This window comes from Patagioenas fasciata, chromosome 5 (assembly GCF_037038585.1).
Source record: "Patagioenas fasciata isolate bPatFas1 chromosome 5, bPatFas1.hap1, whole genome shotgun sequence".
NCBI lineage: Eukaryota > Metazoa > Chordata > Aves > Columbiformes > Columbidae > Patagioenas > Patagioenas fasciata.
In genome coordinates this window covers 38,236,587-38,259,337 of record NC_092524.1, presented here as the reverse complement: position 1 = coordinate 38,259,337, position 22,751 = coordinate 38,236,587, and the positions used below count along the sequence as shown (strand labels likewise).

At 35.5% G+C, this 22,751-nt stretch overlaps 1 protein-coding gene across 8 annotated transcripts in view; it reads left to right on the top strand.

The window, feature by feature from the left end:
- CDIN1 (CDAN1 interacting nuclease 1) overlaps positions 1–22,751 on the top strand; it is a 124,317-nt gene that overhangs the window by 73,576 nt on the left and 27,990 nt on the right. Inside the window, exon 11 of one of the 8 annotated variants that reach the window (XM_071809350.1) lies at positions 10,931–11,952. The exons of the other annotated variants lie outside the window; for them this stretch is intronic. Within the exon in view, the coding sequence (XP_071665451.1) occupies positions 10,931–10,991 (61 nt within the window). The 3' untranslated portion in view covers positions 10,992–11,952. Of the gene's footprint in view, positions 1–10,930; positions 11,953–22,751 lie in introns of those variants that run through there. 8 annotated transcript variants of the gene reach the window in all.

Sequence of the window (22,751 nt, the reverse complement as noted above, 5' to 3'; positions counted from 1 at the left end):
GTTATCCAAATCTTTTGTTGATTTACAATTTCATTCAGCCTAACTGTAAGGAAAGTAACAGAAGGTTTCATTTTCTTTTGTTTTATACCACTAATTCTCATCAAGAGTTTACAGCTTTCTAATTCAATCCTTACATTTCCTCTCCAAACTGAAACGAGATTTAAAAGTGATATCCATCAATTGGTTTCCAGTTCCATTGATTTAAGTTACTGTTTATGTCCGTACAAATTAAATTTAATCCAAAACTAGCAGTACTGTTAAATGATCCTAAACCAAAATAAAAATGTTAGGAAAAATGCACAGTAGTATGTTATCCTTTTGCTGGTTTGATTTGAGGACAACAGCAAGTCCTGTAGCTTTGAGACTAACTTTTGTTTTGTTTTTAACTGTCCACAGTTTCATCAGAACGCTGAAAAAGAAAAGATAAACACAAACATGGGGAATTGCTTATTAGGGAATTATCTTCAAAAGCATATTTGTAAGATAAGCAACTACTTTAAAGACATTGCATAAATACTAAAATACAGGTTCAGCTGCCGAAAAAAGGTGATAATGAAGTTTGTAAGGGTTTCTTTTTCTTTAGCTACTTATCTTTTTTTTTTTAAGCTACTTCATCCTTATTTCTTGATTTTACACAGAAAAGCCTGAACAGAATAATTTCATTTTTTAATATCAAAAAACTTACCTTCTTCTTAGCCTTCGCAATTTATGGCCCCAGTTGTATAGCATTCTGTTTGTTCAGCGATGACCTTCCAGGTTTGATTTAAAAGGAAGTCAGAAGCATTTGTCGTGTCTGCTCGATCTTGTCCAGGGGTACCTATTGTAATTATAAAGGACTAATAAGGTTGTTTATAATAGAACAGTCTGACAACCCTAAAAAATCTTCTGGAGAGCAACTTCTTTTTTGTGACTGTGCCTATCTTAAGGAAAAAAAAATCTGTAATCCTCTTGCTTTATGTTGCATTGCATCTTTTCAACATTTAGTTGAGAAACTGTAAAGAACTTACACCCTGAAATACTTAACTTAGTTTCAAAAGATAAGCTGTATGATTTGCTTATTAGTAATACCTCTTGGGAATACTCAGTAATAATGTGGCTATAGTAAGTTTCACCCTATATTTAATTATATAGTTATAATAATAATATTATATATATTGAATATATATAATATTAATATAAAAGCGATGATGATGTACTTAGAAACCTGAAATTCCTTTCGCAGTGAAAAGAAAGAAAACACTTATTGACATGTCTGTTGCAAAAATGTGTGATACATTAATACAGTGAACTCTGTTTTTTAGGAAAAAAAATCCAAATTAAGAAAATCTTGTTGTTTATTCTATCATATGCATTACTGAAGTGCTTCTGTAAGTAGGTGTTATTATAGTGCTATTTTACTTTATATGTCAGGGGTTTTACAATTGGCTATGATCATTTTTCCCTTCATATGTCTTTGTCTTGCTTCCTCTCTTCTCTTTCCTCCTCCATTTCAGCATCATCCAGCAATACTACTTTTTTATAGGCATATATATAAGGTAAACAAAAATATACTAAAACCAATGGAATTTGAATGTTTGACATAAATGTTTACCTCTCTTGTAGGGTATGTAACAACACTGTAGTATTGTCATACATCATTTAGATACCCTTAGACAGCAAGAGCAGAATCTTGACAATTCAGTAATCTCATCATGTGATTTCAAGAAGGCTTTTTTTCATATCTACAATTGAGATAAATTTATGTTGTATGTATTTATGGTTGTTAAACTCAAAATTGTCTCATTTCATTAGTTTTTAACATTGTGCTCTCTTAATGACTATGAAGAAACGTATTAAAATGCCTTAATTATAGGACTGAAAGAAGAGAAAGCACAAGACTTTTTAGCATATGATCTTTCAATTGTTCACTAAAGGATAAAGAGAGCATTCAAGCATGGTTTAGATAACTGTCAGCAATAATAAAATACAAGGTGGTTTGTAGTGCCTTTAAAGACCTTTTGGGGAAATAGATTTAATTAAAAAACAATAAAATGGACCTTTAATTTCAAAGAAATCCAAAATGTTATAAAATTTCAGGATGTTACTGTATTAAGTAACGTATGTTTCCAAGGATGAGGAAGAATATCTGTGAAAATATTCTTTAGTCCACACAGCAGTCATGGCTTTGTTTTCTGTGTGTAGAAGTATGTCCTTTAGCTTTTAACACACAAACTATGGATAGCATGTTAGAGCATATTTTAGGCATAGCATATTTTTAGCTGATTTATCTACCTGTTTGGGCTTTTTTTATTTTGTTATGGTTTTAACTTTTTTTTTTTTAATAAGGTGAACATTTAGCTTCTTAATGTAAAATTATGTTATCATAATTATCCACAGAACAACATAATCGACATATTGGCAGAAGTTCATTTGCCTATTTGGTAGAGTCAGTATGCTCCTATTCCTCATACATGTCTGTGTGATACAGTATGAAAAAAATACGTTGCAAAGTATATTTCCAGTTTCTGCTTTTTTCTTCTCATGTAATCAAAAATTGCATTTGCTAGTCATGTTTTAGGTTGTGTGACATGCTGAAAAGTTTAGTAAAGTACTTGTTCTGCACTGAGTTATACCACTTCTGGTGAACTAGGAGCAGTTTAACTTGCATGTGATAATCAGTGGTTTATAAACAACATTGACTGCTGTCTTTTTAGAGTAGTTTTGCTCCAATGTTTAGCCTCATACTTTCCTGAGGAATTTTTTTCTCACCCTGATGCACACACATCAGTTGATTGACCAGTTGGTTTGTCATAGCTGAGTACCAAATGAATCTGCATGCCTGTTGTGTAGCAAGATGTTTTACAAATAAATGAGCTTCTCCAAAGTGCTTTTTCAGCAAATGCTAAAACTCTTATCAGTTTTGTATTTTTAATTGCTTGCCCAAGTACCTTATAAACCATGTTCATAGTGAAAATAGGGCTTGAATATGTAGGGTCTTGCTATATCCTCTAGTAAATTGTTTGGATTGTTAATTCATAGCAGTGTTCACTTTGTCACTGACTGATCATAGAAATGGAAAATCATCCCTGTTCTCAGAACCGGTATTTTTTTTCTTTTAAGAAAAATAAGGATTTGTTTTCTGCTTGCACACAGACCTTGAACTGGAGCACAAATGAAAAGCACAGCCTCCGTATCATATACCGAGCAGTGACCGTGTGGGAAGGGTAGCTGAGTTACTGCTGAAAATGTACAAAAGTGTGGCACAGTTCTGCATGAAGGTGCTTCATGATTTTCTTTGTTGCTGGGCTTCCTGAGGCTTGAGGACTCATAATTACCCAAACTACAAGAGCATGGAAGAGCACATGCACACCAAAGTGCTTTCTGTTTTCAACTTGTTGTGTCCTTTTCTTCCCACTCATCCCCTCTGGTGTGGTTGGGCTACTAAGTGTGGTAGTGCTTCAGCAGAATATACTCCACAATCTCATATTCTCCAATCTGCAGCTGATGGGCTTCTGCACAATCGTTACTTTTGATCACTTCTGTTGGGCTTGTAAGTCCAATAGAAGCTCAAGTCAAATGTTGAGTCTGCTTGCTTTCCCTTTCTACTAATGATTTGTTTTCTGCTCACTGAAGTTTTACATAGTTGGGTTTTTATGACTATGTTGCCATGTGTCATACTAGAGGTGACTCGTTTTCAGTTGTGACTTTTATAAACTTTGGTAAGCACTCTTAGCTCTCACTGAGTAAAAATTACTGCCATACAATATGTTAATATTTGGCACAGTAATTTTTACTTTTTTATGTGTAACAGAGTGGGGTTTTTTTAATGTTTTTTTTCCTTTTGTTGAAAGTCAGGTTTCCTAGATTGGAAGATCTTACTGATGATGATCCTTTATCAAAAACAGTAGACATTTTGTATCACTACTTCAAAATGCAACATTCAAGATCTCTTCTGTACTCCCAAGCAAACTACTTGTTGCTTCCATATTTAAAGTTCACGACCTTTAAAAGCCTGATATTCCATCAAAAAATTGCAAAGTCAAACTTAAAACTGATGAACTGTTTTCTTAAAACTCAGGATAAAAGACGCTACAGAAACAGATGAATGAATATGATCTGTAATGAAAAATCTCTACTCTTGTATTAAGAGTGTGAACCTAAGCACAGATCTTCTCGTAACTTTAGTTTTCTTATCACCATTTATAGTGTGTCAAGGAAGAGAAAAAGAATCCAGAAGTACTGTCTGTGCTTTGGCATAAAATGTTATGAAAACAACATAAAGTTCCAGATGTTTTTTGGCGTGTATTAGGGAGATAACGGATAGCATTCTAGGAAGAATACAAATCATGTCAAACTACCACTCAAATCATGCTTCTCTGCAAAATATCTGGGGGAGCAAGTTCAGAGAGAACAGCCTGTCTTCTCACTGTTACAGAAAAGACTCACTCAGTTGAGAGAGCACACCATACTGTTTTCTGTGTCCTGTGCTTTTCTGGCCCTTCTCTGTAAAATCATTACGTGGAGCTCTGAAAAATACTGCCCTTGCTTGTAGATTTATTTGTTTAATTGATTAATTACCACAAGACCAATAGGATGTAATAGCACTGAGACCCTTGCCTTCCTCAGCCTCTGCCCTCTCCCTGGCTTGAACAGACCATAAAATCAGGCTGATTCTATAGAACTGGCATGGTGAGAGATCTCAGGGGAATATCTGCATCCTAATGTAGATCTTATCTCAGAATATGTATTTATGAGTGTACTTATGTCTGAATAACATAAGTGTCACGGATGTTTGAAATTTAAACATAATACTGTAATGTTATCATAGTCCTTTCTGTGCATATCAGTAAAATAACAGTTTAAAATTGTGCCTCGCTGTTGATATAAATATTTCTTACATCTCTACTATAATACTGTCTCCCTGGTTTTACCATGATACACACCAGTGAATGTGTCTGAACTGGAGCTAGTAGAAAAATTAACTTTTTAAACAATGGAATGTGTTAATCGCAGGTAGGATGAAAAAACCTGTTAACATCATGGGATATTTTTTTACCTGTGGAGAAATACACTGTGCTTCATGAGTCTTTTCTATGACATGAGGGAATTTGTGTAGAACATTCCTTTCAGTAGCTCGCACTGTATGTTTTAGAGTATTAATTACCTAGTCAGATTTTATTAGAGCCCATTGAGTTTTGCATAATTAAAATTGTAGCAACAGCTAAATGGTATGAGATGTGGATTGCAGAATCTTTGCTTTTGCCAAATGTTCTTCTCAGGGTTTTCAAAGAGGGAGCAGAAAAGTGGAAGAAACTTTCAAGTCAAGTCCAGCACTTAGAAAAGTAAATGTGATATAGATGTGCATTTACCTTAGTACAAAATATAAAAGTTAAGCATAAGAGATTTTTCTGCTATGTTGTTCTTGACAGCAATAATAATATTATGTGTAGCATTGCTGGAATAGCTATTAATTTCAAAATGCAAAACTACAGAATTACAGAAATGGATTACTGTTGACTGGTTTCTGTACAGTTGCAAGTTAAAAATTTCAGTATAGAGTGAGAAAAGTTGTGTATCATGTAAATGCTATCAAATGCATATAACAAAAAAAAATTGCATTTTATATTGAAATATTCTTGTGTTCATCATGGGTGTATACAGTAAATATATACTATCATCTTTTACGTAGAACTATCTATCTAGCAGAGGTCTGGTTCTGTTTAAAGTCAATGGAAAAATTTGTCCTGTCTTCAGTGCAAGTAAGAATAAAGCTACCGTCAGTACTAGTTTTGACCTGTGCAATAATTTGGTCCTTTAGATTGAGTAATTAGGTAGAGCAGGGGTGTCAAACTCATTTTCACCAGGGGCCACTTCAGCCTCACGCTTGCCTTCAAATGGCCAAATGTAATTTTAGGACTGTTACATTTATACATACACATTTTAGGACTGTATAAATGTAACAGACCTAAAATTACATTCGGCCATTTGAAAGCAAGCGCGAGGCTAAAGGGGCTCCTGGTGAAATGAGTTTGACACTCCTAAGATAGAGCATAAGATCCGTGATTGTACTGAGACTGACAGTAACTTGCAGCAAATCCATTTAAGGGTCACACAGATTGAAGCATCTTTCATATGAGGAGAGACTGAGAGAGCTCCAGCTGTTTAGCCTGGAGAACAGCAAGATCAGGGGGATCTTATCAATGTACATAAATTCCTGATGGGGGGAAGTGAAAAATACGGAGCCAGGCTTTTCTCAGTGATGCCCAGTGATGGGACAAGAGGCAGCAGACACAAACTGAAATACAAGAAAATCTACTGAAAGATAAGAAAAAGTCATTTTTATTGTGAGAGCTGTCAAACACGAGAGCAGGCTGCCTGGAGAGGTTGTGAAGTCTCCATCCTTGGAGATATTAAAAACCTGATGGGACAAAGCTGTGAGCAACCATCTCTAGTTCAACCTGCTTGGAGCAGGACCAGACAGTCTCTAGAAGTCCCTTTTGACTTCAACTATTCAGTGTTTCTGTATGATTTTATTTATCATTATTTTTATCTGTATTACTTTTTTTTTATTAAGAAAGTCACAGAGGAAGCGATGTCAAAATAAGTGGAGAAAGGGAAATCTGAAGAGCTTTAGTCCAGAAGAATGTGCTGCAATTACATTTGTTGTCAGATTTCCTAGATTAGAAAATCCATTCTTCAGTTTTCAGGGTAAGAGAGAAAATTAGGCTGAAGAAAATGAAGAATAACAACTATTTATTTGTTAATGTTCTACTGAAAACTAATTATAAGAGCTAAGCATCTATATAATTTCAAAAACTAAATTAGTCGCTTAAACAGTAAGAAAATTCTGAAGGAATAATTGAAGAGATGTAGTAAGTGGGAGGTTTTTTAAATCCTGTTGGTCTGGAGTTTGGAGATCAGTTTGCAGAAGAGTACGCAGATGTAGACTCACAAAGTTAGCAGTAACTGCCAACAGATCCTAATATGTTAAAGGTTGTAATCTTTTGAAAGAAGTTGGTTGGCTTTCCTGTTGACCCTCCTATCAACTTTAACCTCCAACCTCCTCCAGCATGTATCACTACAAATAAAACTGCTGAGGTTTGACAAGAGGATATAAAGTCACTAGGCCATCGCACACAGATCTCTACATGATTTTCGTTAACCTTAAGCTTAAATGAACACTACTTTAAGTCAGGGTTTTTAATAAGAAGTCATAAACACTCACCCATATCGCTTTAGTTTTAATAATTACTGTTTTAACAGGAACGAGAAGAGATATACATAGTAAATTATGTTTGACAACTGGAATTTGGTGGTTTTGTTATTGGTTTTCTTTGACTGTTACATGAATTGCTGTTCTTCATTTTAATGTGTACTTTTCCATGCAAGCTGCCTATGATACTGATATAAACATGGCATTTGTGTACAAGGTTATAAATGAATTTTTAGCTCTTGATCAAGGCAAACCAGATGACAAAAATAACTTATGTGTTTGTATTTACCAATATCAGAATAATAATCTTTAATCTGTAGTCACCTATGATGATTTTGGCTTTTCTTTCTCTATAATTTTTATGTGACTGTGCAATACACTTTAACAGTCTAGGAACTATGCAGGCCATAGTTACCAGAAGTTTTGATTTGTTATTCCACTCCTGAAAGGTGCCCTATAGTGTTCCCATTTTGCTGGGGAGTGGCCATCTATAGTATTAACTCTTGCAGAGTCCCTATTCTTATGAACAACTTATCTCTGAACATAGGCTGTACCTTACTGAATCTGTATTACTGTCCTAAAATTATATGTCTTTCCAGTTCAAAACCATACCAATTTAAAATCAGATTTTCTGCTTTGCAGCCTTATATTTCCATGACAAATTTTGTTGTGGTGTATAATAATTGTCTTCATGCTTTTTGTTGTTCTGAGATTGTCATCTTTTACACTCACCCATGTGTTTTCCCCAAGTACTTCAGGGGCTGTGTAAGCAACCTCTGCTCTCAGAAGTCATTCCTTTCCATGCCCAAGTTATGTGAGCCATTCATATGTTCCTCTCCCAAGAGACCATATTTTTTGTCAAAGTCCACTTTCAATGGTTAGAAAAGTGCTACTCCTTATCTGATGACATACATAGATCTTCCGAAGCCGTATGAGGAGCGACTAAAGTCACTGGGTTTGTTCAGCTTGAAGGAGACTGAGGGGAGACCTCATGGCGGCTACAGCTTCCTCACAAGGGGAGGATGAGAGGCAGGCGCTGGTCTCTTTTCTCTGGTGACCAATGACAGAACCCGACAAAATGGCAGGAAGATGTGCCAGGGGAGGTTTAGGTTGGACATCAGGAAAAGGTTCTTCACCCAGAGGATGGTGGACACTGGAACAGGCTCCCCAGGGAGGTGTCATGACCCCAAGCCTGACAGTGTTCAAGAAGAGACAGGACAATGCCCTCAGACACATGGTGTGAACTGTGGGGTTGTCATACGCAGGGACAGGAGCTGGACTCCATGATCCTTGTGGGTCACTTTCAACTCAGGACATTCTATGATTCTATATTTTTAGGCTTTCTTCACAAGCATCACTACCAGATACTGGATAGCACATTTGTTTTTTTATTTTCCTAGTTTGCAGCACAGTGGTCAGGTCTCAACAGGCCATGCATCTTACCTTTCTTCTGGTTCTGTTTTGCTAAAACATTTTAGATGGTTTTCATTTATCCTTAATTTATTAAATATGAGCTTATTACATAAATGCATTACAGTTGTGCATGCAATATGTTATTGTCTGTAATCTGGGTCTGTGTTTTTCATCTGTGCTTGAACTGTGTCTAAGCACTCCATAGAAAGTAAAGGAAAATAAGCCTTTTGTATGCAAATTTGTATTCATTATGTGTATTGCAAAACTGCTAGGCATTTACAAATTGTAAGAGACAAATACTGATATACATGCTTATCCTGGAGGAGTGCGTGGCAGACTTTGCTTAGATTTCTGCTGCTACATGTATTCTGGGAAACAGTGGATGTTCCTGTTTGTCAAACCATACAGTATGTAAATTTTGGAAGTTACGTATTCTGGAAGATTAAGGGCTGATTGAATGGGGATAAGAGGAAGCTTTTAAAAAGCTAAATGTAGTTAGTTTTTTTCTTTCTCCCAGTAGCACCTTAGACTGCATGATTTAATATACTATCAAAAGGAGAATAATTCAGCTGAAAATATGTTCTGAGAGAATTCGGTGACACCATACCTTTCACCCTCTGAGAACCTGTATATCCCTGATTTTGAGTATAAAGAGAATACTGATCTTTAGGTGATATTACTTCTGTTCTCCTCTGCAAGTGAGAATACTCAGCATGTCAATCTGTGTTCCTTTAGCATTTCCTTTAGTTTAACACCATCTTCAAAAAGTGAGCAGGAAGCCAACTGGAAAGGTACAGGTGACTTCTACCTGAGGAGACAAGTAAAATTAATTGGCAAATGAATTACAATATTAATAAACTAGAGCAGAAATTGCTGACTTCTTTTTTGCCCATTTGAGACCACTTGCCTTAAGTTCAGAAGAATGTAGTAAGATGTGCCAGCAAACCCAGGGTATAAAAATCCAACTTTGAGGTATTAAAGGTTTAGCTGATGCTAGCAGAGATTGCTGATTGCTGATAATTTTTATGTAAACAATATCAGCTACCACATTGTTTATCAAAGCACATAGGAAAATGGTTTCTGCTTCTAAAAGTTACAGGATGATCACAGCAGAGAGGGGCACCAGCATCTGTCATGGCACTAGGAGGGGATTACCCGCTGTATTAAGCTGTTACGCTTTCTCACTGGAAACTGCTGTCTGGACACTTTCAGTGTAAGAATGTTTTTGTGGTAGAAAAAGTGCTGTAGTCTCAACATACTCAGTTAAGGCTTCAGTGTCATTGCCAAGTAACAGTGTATGTAGAAGTGACAGAACTGAAATCTGAGTATAAAGTTATTAATTGAGGGGTGATTAAGATGGCATGTGATATCCATAGGAGATGTTCAGAGTGCTTTGTATTGGTACAATAGCAATGATTAGAAGAAGGAATGCTGATCCCTTCATGCATGAAATAGTTTATCCCACTGTGGAGCCCAGGAAACTAATAAAGCTTCTGTGGACCAAAGCCATAGAAGCTTATTTTGACCAGATTAAGACATTTGCTAGAAATGCTTGCCTTGTTTTTTTCTTTCTCTTTTGCAAAAGGAAATGGGGAAACAAGCAGTTACATCAGAAAAGACAAATAGTGAAAAGAATTATTTTAGAGTTACTCTTATCACAGTAGATCAATGATTATCCTTGTATTTTAGAAAAAAAAAAAAAATTAACCATGTTCTAAAATCTGAAAATAATTAAATGGAGTTTTTTCATTTTTTACAGTGAATTTTAATGACTCAAAAATGCCTGTGATTCAGGAAATGTGAGCATAAGTTAACCTGATACTGATTAGAAAGCTGGAAACAGAGCAGCAGAACATAAAGCAGCTATTGCACGTGTGTCTTGATATTGTCTGTAAATGTTTCTACATGAAATACACAGATGAGGATTACAAAGATTCTTACTTTTCAAAATGTTTATACTATTTCAATCTACTGTTTTCTAGAAAGGCTGTTCTATATTTCTCTATCAAAGGAGTCTTTAAGACAAGCAAATGCTATAAATATACCTTGGGATAGTAGACAATATATAAACACTTCTCAAATTTCTTTTATGTATACTATGTGGTTTTCCTTTTGTACCATAGTTACCAAAAATTTACTGTATAAATCACATTATATGTTGTTTGTATCAGAGTAGAAAAATATACACTGTGTAATTTAAAATGTCAGCATCATGAGTTGCTGATATTTTCCACTGCATGTAAATAGCAAGCTGAATGTTCAAACAGTTTTTAATAAGGAGATAGCATTTGTTTTAACCTATCAATATATAATTCCTCAGTACAGATGCCATGTAATTGCTTTATCCCAGAGGAATGCGAAAGCTGCTGACAAAGTGAAAACTTGAAAGAAAACTTCAGTGGGAGCTAAAGGTCCCAGTTTCTTTTCCACATCCTAAAATTAGTAAAGAAGAGGAACCCTTCAGTTTTAATAAATAACTTTGAGAAGAAACTGGAATACGAATCAACTTTACTGCTTTCCCTCCTTTATACTACAATTCTAAAGAGATCTCTATCTGCTGAAATTAATATGGTGCAGTATCATTATCTAAGTTTTCATAGGATTTAGCTGAACTTCATCCCAACTAATCAGTCATTTTGTGAGAGAAACTGGTGTCTCATCTGCCATTTTCATGGGAAAAAAAAAAAATTGAGGTAACAATCCTGCTGCCTTTTGCAGGTGTACTAGTCTTTTTACCTAAGGCAAACTTGTACCATACAAAGATTAAAAATCAGCCTTTCAACGTAAATGTTTTCAAGTATTTTTAACAAGTAGAATTAAGTAGAGGTGCAAATATGTGATCCATCTGTAGCAATTAATAACTGTATTGAGTTATATGTTAAAAACATACAGGCATTGTTTTGACTTAAATTACTTTATGCAGAAATGATCTCATATTAGGATCTATTTACCAACAAATATTTAAATTTTCATTGTCTTCTGAATTCAAAAGTAGAAAGCCTCTTGCAGTTTTTGGGAAAAGGGATAAAAACACAGAAAGGGGAAAAAAAGTTGTCCTCACACATTGATAGTTTTCACCTCTCACACCTTTTTTTTTTCCTTTGCTACAGTTAATGACATAAGGAGTACTTTAACTGAGCTTTTAATGCTTTTCTTGAGGTAAAGAAATTCCACCTTCAAATATTATCCTAAGTCCTAGGTAATCCAGTTCTTAAACAGTAGGTCTGCAGAGAAGGCAATAGAAAACGTTATGGAGAAGAAAGCCTTTACGACATGACTAAAAAAAATCTGTTCTTACTGTTGTTTAACAATGACTTTTGAAATACAGCACTTCTAATTTAGTTTTACTTGATACATAATTAAACTACAGAACTCACTGTGATTGTGTTATTGCCTCTTGAAGTTTATGAAAAACATGAGTATTTAAACATCATTTTATACCAATTTATGATAACAAAAAAGATTGTTTGCTCTTACACAAGAAGAGATATAAATACTTCCAAGATATAAAAGGCTTGTCAAAGAAATCTCTAATTGCCTTGAATTAAAAAGGTATTGAAAAGATATCTAGGAGGCTGTATTTTGCGTTGTTTTGTTATGCTTTTGTTGTTCTTTTTGAAGCAGAGTGGTTACTATCCAGAATGGAAGACAAAACTTGGAACACTTACTTTGGTATTTTATATCATGTTCTTCTTCAGTTTGATGATATTTTTATTATGTGAACCTGCTTTTTAAAAACATAATATGTCTTTCCTCTAACCAATATGAATTAAGAGTAAAATCTCAACTTTGCTGTTATTTTTCATGTCTGGAGATTTTCTGTTAGCATACGAAGTGGCTTTGGGTTGAACTATTTCCCTGCACCATTACACATTATGTTAGTTAGTGTTTACTGCATGTATTGAAAATACAAGTGGAAGTCCTAATAAAATGTGCTAGAAATTGACGTATAACAGAACAAGAGATACTTGGTCCTACAGAATTTAATGTTCAAGTATAATGACAAGAGTCAACAGATGTTTACAGTGCAGTGCAAAGAGTCAATAAGATAATATTGGTCAGCACAGAATTCACTGATCTGAGTATGTCAGCAGCCTGCTAAATTTTGCATGTGTTTTGACATGTGAGAGATTTAGAGGAAAATAACAGATTGGTTTTGTTAATGCTTTTTGCGAATTATTTCTAGCCTTGAGAGGCAATTGGGGATAAAGGATAAAGGTGGTTTGCCATTCCAGTGTGGGATTTGACAGTTTGCTAGAGAAAGGAGAGAGATGATAGAACTGTGAAAGGCATGTAGGTCTTCCTCTGTAATGGGTCTTCCACTTTCCAGGCACAAAGAAAGACATCATAAACTAAAATGGTCCCACGTTTTTTTTTTTGGCAAAATTGTTTTGGATGGAGATAAGCGGAGCAGACTGCACTGATCAAGTTCATAGGTATTTTGCTGAAATATAAAGAAGAAATGAGCACTTTTAAGGAAATCTCATCTGTGTTTATGAAATGAGAAGGTACAAAATAAAGATGCCCTGAAGAAAGCCAGATTTGAACAAGCCAGATATGAGGAGCTACGGAGGGCTATAGGTGTTGTAAATAAATGAGATGATCATGTTGACTGTAATGATTACAAAAGAAGGGTGAGAAGAATAAAGATTGGAAAGTTCTGTTTTGCTATATTGCTAATTTTCTAGTTTTGAAATACATAGCCTAAGTTGTCAGAGTACAGGCATCATCATTAGTTTCAACTTTTGTGAGACATACCTGGGGGATTGTAGACCTCATTTGTCATCCCATTTGTCATTGACTTGTGCACCACGAAAGGAGAGGGCCCAAGTGTAACTTTGAGAGGTCCGTTATGATTCTAGGTCCATATGTCCTTGTTGTACCTTTACTAGCAATGAAGTTTCCATGCAACATACTCAAGACGAGTTAGTTCTTGGAAGATCTGGTACCCACATGCTAAATGGGATGTTTCATCAAGAGAGACACCTCTTCAAGCACTCTTGTGATAAGTTCATACTGCAAGGTTCTACCCATAAATGCAAGACAAATCCACTTTTAAGACAACCTGTTGCAATACCCTGAATCAGTAAGGTGGATGTACTCACTGAGGTGGCACTTAAATTAGAGTTTCTAAATAAGATTCTTCTACGTAAGATTCAGAGAGACTAAGCTCAAAGCCCTTGGGAGCTCCCGTGGAAAGCTGTAGAAGAGTTCTGGAAAATCCTCTACAAGACATACAAGTCTAAAACAAACCTCCCAGATCTCAAATACCTAGCAAGGTATTTGACTTTCTGACTGAAGCCTTTCAGAAGCAGTGGGCCCACATTTGTGCCTGTGAAATGCAGACTAAAGCAGTGTGTCAGGTCCAATGGAGATCTGCATATGCTCCTGCTTCCATTGATACCACCTTTCTTAATTGAAGTCATAGAAATCTGGTGGTTCAGATGTGTGGAAAACCCAGTCAGGTAACAGTTAACAAAAATAACTGAACTGCGTACCTTCAGAGCAACTCTTCTGTTGCACATCCAAACTATGACTGAGATACCATCCTGAACTGCAACCTATTGGTTAATACATTTATGAGCCTGGAGGTTATGCTGGGCATAGAAGATGCAAGAGTAGCAAGAGGAATGTTCTACCAAAACCATACTGACTATAGCCAGAACTGGAAGATGATAGTCTTCTTTCTGTGAGAGATCTGGTCTGTAGGTAACAGGTCTTTGTGTTCACCATTCTACATTATCAGTATTGGATTTGTTCTTTTCCCTATTCCCACAATGGTACTATTAGGGGATTGTATTACTTACTTTTATAGGGAAACACTGATGCTGCCATTTGAGAAAGTTCTGGGAATCTTGTTTATATTCAAGTGTTTTTGATTTAAATCGCGGTACTGTTTAACTCTTAGCCCTGAAGACAGAGTGAGGCTCTGCAATATTTCAGAGAATAGCTAAGAAAACTATCACTTTGAGATTAAATGAGATAAATCTGGTCTCAGAAACTCACAGAACCTTAAATAAATAAATAAATAGGAGACAGTGAAGGCCATACAAGTAGCTTTATGTTACATTACTGCTATTACTCCTGTTGCTTGATCCCTTTGGTTTTCTGCATTCAAAACAAAGAATACCCAAACCTTAGGACTCATGGACTTCATGAACGTGCATTTCTGCATATGGAAACAATTCTTCTGATACCACAGTGCACTCAATTTTGATGCTTTAAAGGTCAGTAGTTTATGATGTTACAGGAAAATGCAAATTCCATTGACCTCATCAAATTCTGTAAGAGAATATATCAGGCATAGTCCCAGAGAGTTAGTAACAGGTTTTCATTGTTGCCTCTGCAAAAGATGCACAATGCCTTTTTTTGTCCTTACTAGTACACCCAGGTTTATATGGTTTCTTGGTTCTTTTGGGATTTCAGTAGAACTTTTTACCTTATCATGACACAAATATCTTGATATTATCAATTCCATGGGTTTAATAGTGCTACTTTTACCAATAAGTTCTAATAACTTGTTTCTCAAGACAAGAAGATACTCAAAATGTTTTTAAAAATTTAAAATACATATTGGCTCTGTTGTGTAAACTGGTCACTGTAATTTTCCTCTTGAAGTCTGAAGAACCATCTGCAGCTTTTAAGTACATATATATTCTTAATGTACTTTGGAGCTTCAAGTCTTAAATTTATTTTTCTAATTCTATACATTATACAAATTATCACTTTTTAAGAGGGAAAAAATGCTTTCTGATTTTATGAGAAGCTTCAGCTTGACCTATATTCTGAAAAGTTCATGTTGTTAATATAATGGAAGAGCAAAATAACCTGCAAAAATCCACACAGGTCAGCATTCTTACATACAAACTTAGAACATATGAAATTACATTGTGCAAGTAATGAAAATTGAATCAGGACAAAATTGGAGGAAGAAGAGAAGGAGGAGAAAACAGAAAGTATTGAGCTAGCGAATACATGCATTCCTATTTCTGTTGTCAACATGATCTTAAACCAATTGTATTACAAAACTTGGAGTATGTGTGTGTTGTGACAACATAGTCAGTCTCTTCAAATTCAATTTCTTGTCCTCCTGTGATTGGTATATGCTACAGTCTTGCTATTCTATGTGTATTAATCTCCACACAAGAAGAAAATCTCTGAGGTTTTTTTCAGCAGTTACCTTTCTCTTCGTGTTTTGGGGTGATGCTCTCCAAAGTCCAAGTTTAAGTCTTGTTCACTTAAAGTTTAAGAACAATACTACTGTTAGTATTTCATTTGGATATGAAAGAAATGCAGTTTTCATGTGAAAAACACTTCTTTTTCTCCAGTTTCAAATTAAATAACAGAACAAAGGCACACATAACTTTTACTTGCCATGCAGTCTATGCAGGGTGTCTGGGGTAGAACTATAAATAGTATGGAAAACTACGATTTTTATATTGTTCTCTAGATTAAATCATTGGTTTGCTAGAGACAGTGGGTAGTTATCCGCTAACTACATTGGGCTGTGATTTCACCTTCTTGTGACAGTGGTTCCCCCTTTGTGACAGCTTGTTTGCCAAGCTTGCCTGCAGAAGTATATAATGTTGCTCTTTAGAGTTAGCTAAGAGTCTTGTAATTGAAAAGTTCACAAGAAACCTTTCAAAACAAAATTCTAAAATTATCAGAGGTGCTAATAGTCTATGTGCATACTCTAGGATTGGCTGTTGCTAATGATCCGAGCTTTATATTACAAATTAAATTCAACCTGATAATCCTGTGTTGCATAAGCAAATTCTAAATTTTGTTTCAAAAGTTTTAAAGTAACTGTGTCACTGGAGATACACGGTGTTGTAAAACAACTGACAAAATATGATTTCCTAAATGCAGATTTTCAAACATGAAAACTGAAGGAACCATCAAAACTGGAAGTTATTTCAGTCACTTGTGCGAACTGTGAACACTCGATCATGAAGTGCCTATACATTGCTTTGTTTTGTTTGTCCTCTGCAAAAAACTGGATGTTTAATGCAAAAAATTGCATCATCAAATTTTAAAGTTGAAACTCGTTAGTTTCTTGAGTAACTTAAAGGTTACTATGGTAACATTAGCCCATGCATTTTTCAGCTACTTTAAGTAATAGTTATGTAATGAACAGTCTTGACTAATCATCAAAGTACTGTATGCAAAGTAGGTAAATTAATGTTATGACAAGTTTTGGACCCAATTCAGCATGCAGTGATTGGTTTAAGTTCCTGACTGAAACTGTTTGCCTATTGTTTTTGTATTTAAGACATTTATAGTGGAATTTCTGAATGTAGCTATTGGAAGTGCTAATAGCTATAATGTTATTAATTATGTTTTTGAAACCTGCTGATGTGAAGGTACAGTCTCCCTGTTGTCATCATCTTTATTATATTGCCTAGTGGATGCAGCCCTTGTGGATGTGTGTATGCATGTAGAGATTTTTAAAGTGTAGATGAGATGGATGTTTAATTACGAAGACGCAGACACTTATGGAATAGGAAAGTGTAAAAAACTATGTGCTCTATTTTTGTCTCTTCCAGGGTGCAACTGTTGCAGGTTTGGGTGGAAGAGGGGGCTTTGCTACTTAAGGCATATGAGTAGTCCATGTGCAATTTTCAACTTGAAAGGCTAAACTGGTTTTCTGTTTTAAAATCTGAAGTTAGAGGAGATATAACTTCAAAGTGAATCAGAGCTATGTTTATCCCTCTTATATGTCAGAGTTTAAGTGCAATGTTTTATGTATACAGTCATCATGACAGTTAAAAAGGCTATAAAGAAAAGCAATTATATAATTGCTTTAAAGAATTAAGTAGCACGGATAAAGGCTTTTAGAAACTGCAGAGCAGTTTTAATAATTATATCACCTGAAGTCAAGCTGCAAAATTATGTCCTAATTATTTGCAATGAGTTATAAGCTTTGCAAGATTTTATGGGAGAGCTGGGGAATTCTTTGATTTTTTTTTCCCACACACACTAAAACAACACCCCGTCATTTTCTATTTTAGCAGTTTCCACAACTTAAACATTAAATTCTTATTGTTGCTTTCTCTTATATTAGTAGTGTGTGTTTTGCAATTCTAATCTTCACGTTCTTCTTTCTTTATCACCGAAGTAGGCCTTTTGAAGCCAGGGAATTTTTCATAGCAATATTGACAGTGTTCGCATTTGCATGATGACAGCCAAGGAATGGAGCAGTAATTTTTGAAATTGCAGAAGTATTTAGAACACTGATAAAAGCTGAAATATATTTTTGATGGATTGAAGTTAAGCATACATGATTTTTCCTGCTGTCAGAAGGCTCTGAATTTAGTGAATATTTGCCTGCTGTGAGAATGCAAGATTAACATCACAACCATCACCCGGGCACCCAAACCCTGCAATTTAATAGCTTTTTAGGTTCTTTCCTTTTTCTAAACAGCAATTAATCTCATTTTAGTACAATTTTCTCGTTTCTGAAGTCGCTCATTGAATCGCTGTTTTGTTCATATTTGGCTTCAGCTCCTCTGCATAGTCATTAAAGTCCCAATTAATGTCACCTTTAGCTGAAGAGTACTCATTTTTATTGAGAAAATGACAGTTGCTGCCATGAGTAGTGCAGTGTAATATACATTAATTGCCCTGTAACACTGGTAATTACGAGTTTTTCAAGCCTCTCAGTAAACTGTCATGCCTAGACAAGACTGTGCTAAAATAGATTACTCATTAGGGAGACCTGTCCTGTTTTCTGGTGGGTTCTTAGTGTAGCTTTAAAAAAAATCTTGAGTTTGAACAAATAGTTGCCAAAAGCAATTTCCTACAACAACATGTCTGTGTTCAGTTTTCCAGCCATCACTTAAGCCTGCGGTCAGCAAACAGACAGGGTGCTGTGGACTCTAGAGATGTCAAGATTTCAACGTTTATTTAGGTGGATCACAAGGATAAGCTTAGCAATTCATAATTCAGTGCTTAATATGGATATTATTAAAGCTGCCATTTTCAGTGTTGTGTTTATAACAGGTCTACCTGACATTTTAGAAGAGCAGTCAACATTATCAATATTTTATGCCCCAAACGACTTTAACACAGTACTACAGACTGTCTACTGAGTTGGAATTATGAAATCCATTCTCAAGTAATTCTTATATAGGAACAGCAGGGATTATGTTGCAGATTATGTGGAATAATTATGAAATCTTTCAGGAGCTGTATGGCATTATAAGGTGTTTTTTGTCAGAAAAACAGAAAAAATATGTGGAGAGAATTCAGTTAATATTGTGACCCCCTCTGAAAATCAGGCTTCATATTGTATATTGTTAAAAGACTTACCTGCTTACCTGAGATATGGTGGGAAGCAAGTGTTCTTAATTTCAGAAGGAATGTATTTCACAGCTTTCTCTTTCTGTCTCTCTCATATTTTATGTTTGTTTTTAAGGACAAAGTAGTCGCCTTTAAAGCTCGTTGTAGCACTGGACTGACAAAAGAAAACCTTTGTTTTATCTTTGTTATAACACCTGCTTTAGGCAATCTGCTCTTTCACGCTCTTTCTAAATGAATTTTGTCACAGCCTTTCATATTCTCTTGCAGAGACGAGCTAATGAAAGTAGATAGTACAATTTGTGCTGACCAGGTAGCAACTGCCAGCTTGCAGCTGAGGATAGTTTAAAGAAATAAATAAAATACAGCATTATATCGCTGATTTATCCATTACATGACATTAACAGTGAGAAACCTTGGTGTGTTTATCTGTTTGTATTGGTGTGCGTTTATCGAATTGTTTATGACAAGACTAATTGGGGTAATTGTAGACACTGAAATTACCTGTCAGCTATATGTAACCACACTCCCTTTCTTTCTGACAAATGATGACAACTGAGGGACCCCGTAGCATTACTCATGATGGCTTTTCGAGTGGTAATAAGGACAATAGGGGCCCTGGCTAATTTGACATGGACAGCCTTCACAACAAGAAGCCAGCTAAATGACTTGTCAGTAGGGGAAAGAAGTCAGAAAAGTAATGGAGTCCCCCATGGCGCTCTGACAAGGAGATGAGGCAATTTCAACGGAAAGTGAAAAGGCTTCAGTTTGTCAAGTATTTAGAACAATCAGAGAACAGCTAGAGGCTGGAACCTGACAATAAATTTGTGAACCATGGTAGCAGTTTCATATAGGTCAGTTATTTCATAATGGCTGTGAAGCTTTCAGAGGTTTCTGCTTTCGTAGCGTACTTCACATCAGCCAACTGATGCTTTGTCACCTTAAATTTGTGCTTCACTTTGCACAGTAGGAATAATGGTTAAGGTTACACAGGAACGGCAGTGTAAGACAGCATGATTTGCAGACACCAATCTGTTGAAAAATAAACAAAAATTTAGATAGTAATAGTGTGATTGCATCCATTACAAGCTAGCGGTGTTAACATGTTCTTTATGATTTTGGCCTGTACCCTTTTTATGGAGAAGTGGAGTACTTTATTTCTCATGGACAAAACTAATAAAACATAAGCCCCTGTTCCTGTCCTTTCACCCTACTGTACATAGTTAAAATTTCCTACGGTTCATTTCCTGCTGCTTGCTCTTGAAATGTATTCCAGTTCTATGGTGTTGACATCTATTGAGACACTGTAACTGATGGTGCAAAAGGAGAATTTATGATTTTTTGGGTGCTCTGCAGAAAATTATGTTAAGGATTCAAAAACAAAATTTAGAAAAACCTTGCAGACTTAAATACCAGTTCTGTGTCCCACTGATAGTAGGTCTTTTTATCTGTGGCTTCAGGAGTCTGTTAGGTTTTTTGGGGACTTGCTTTGTTTTGTTTTGTTTGCTTGTTTTCTTTCTTTGATTAATTATCAGTGGTTCTTACCTATTTATTTTCACTGAGATTAAAAAATGTATCATGAAAGCATCATTTCAGTATTGCACTGTGCCTTCTGAATTCCTGACACAGACTCCTGAATTCCTTAAAACTGTTTATGGATTGAGCACAGGTTTAGTGAGAAGTATCAACTTGTCCTTTTTGGCAGTGATTTTTTTGTTAGAAAATAGGATTAAATATATTTATTTTATTTTAATGTTTTACGTATGGTCTGATTCCTTCCTTTTACCAAATGTCTTGTTTCTTGCCTATTTTAAAGCTAGTGCAGCAACTGTTTGTTTGAGTACTGTGTAGAATCTAGCTTTTTTAATAAGTGCTTTCTTGACCTGGTCTTACTAAATTTAGCTACATAAACGTTTTCTCCTTCTCACTCATTTAAATGTATAGCATAGAATTTTCTCTCTTGCTTAAAGGTCATGGAATAGAAACTTTATGTGCCATATTTAAAAAGTAAGACTGCTTTGTTGACATGAATCCTGCTCCCCCACCCCCATCCATCACCTTTTCCTCATTTTTTTTAGAGTTACACTCTTGCTCTTTGAGTCTCATCACTCACATTTGAAGGAATCTTAATTTAGGCCAGCCAGGAACTCGGCCCTTGATTCCCTATACCTGAACATTTCAAAACTGTGTTGCATTTCTTGAGTTGCAGTGATATTGTCAAGAAAATATCTTAGTAAACTGAAGGAGCTTGTGATTCTCCAAGATGAGCCATTGAGTCTAAGATTATAAATGTAGTTCCCCTGTCCACACACACACACACACAAACCACACCTAGGAGGTGATCATTTAAACATGGTATGTCCGCACCTGAATCTCCTTTATTCTGGTTGCCTGTCCTGCACATGTTCATCTGAAGTTTGCCAAATATTCTACCTAGTTATTTTCTAAGATGTTTCTCCAGCAGAACTAAAGAAACTATCAACATATGCTAAAGTAGCACCAGGCCTATTCTCTGAATAATCCAAAATCTTCCCTTTTTTGTGTGAAATAGAGCTTTTGACGTGCTTGCATTCAGGTGCCTCTCAGAGCACTAGAAGATTAGGATTGTTTGAACAATGAAACCTAGAATTGCTTCAACATGCTGTCTTTTGGCCATACTCTTCCTTCCCTCCCAGTGGAATCACAAGGGTGTGAATGGGGCAGAACCTGCCTCATCGGGTTCTTTGGTGCAGCTGTCGCTGGCTTCAGTGTCATTCATGCAGATAATTGTTTCATTGCTAGTAACTGCCTTCAGTACTTCCATTGACTTTGTTAGTTCATCTCCTCTCAGCTTTTCAAGAGATGTTTTTAGGGTGAGGGTTGTTTTTTATCACCTCCTCTTCCTCTCTTCCTACCTTCCATATGCCCTAATGTGCTTTGGTGCTTAAGCTTTGTTATCCGCATCTTGATCAAAACGAGAAGCCAATTCAGTCTTTTTTCACTCTCTGCTGTCTGCAGTCCAGGTGTATGACTCCTGCTAAAGTTTACAGTGGCATCCAAACGTCTGAGATTTCGGCTAAGTTTGTTTCTTTATTGACGTATTTAAATTAAACAAAATTGTCATTAATCACTAGATGCAAAATTATTTGAAATTCTTTTATAGCAAAAAATGGACAAATTCAAACCTGACAAAGGAAAGGCAGGCGTGGCCCACAATGTTTTTAATGCATGCTATGTGAATCCTGGATGTTGTGTTATAGTGCACTATTTTGTTTGGAAGCTGTCTTTTTCCAGTGGATAAAAGATCATTTGCTGTTATATCCTTTTCCATGTTGTGACCTATTGCTTGAGAAACAATAACTTCAGATAACACCTTAAAGAAAGATGAAGAAGATAATCAAAAAAAGATAATCAAAATTCATTGTTCCGTGTTTAGGAAAATGTCTTTCTTTAAAAGAAAGATCCCTTTAAAGTATCTTTAAAACTATCTTAAATGAGTAGTATTTCAGTGGTACTGTGAGTTTGTGAGACTGTTTCACAAGGTAGTGGCCATATCTTGATCTTCTAATGATGCTGGTTGAAAATTGTTCCTCGTAACACCTTTTCTATCTTTTCTTCAATAAGAGATTTTGTTGCTAAGTTTGATTTAGGAGGTACTTTCAGTGCTTTTATCACATTTAGTTACTTGTCTTGGAGGTAGAGGATTTCTTCTTTTTTTTCTTTTTTTTTTTTTTCAAGGCAAATGCCTTTTTTATTTATTGCAGAAGATATTAGGGCTTTAGAAGACTGATAGAAGTTATACCTTGTGGTATGAAACATCTATTTCAGAAAGAATGAGGACAATTTAGTTCTGATTGAGGAAATACAA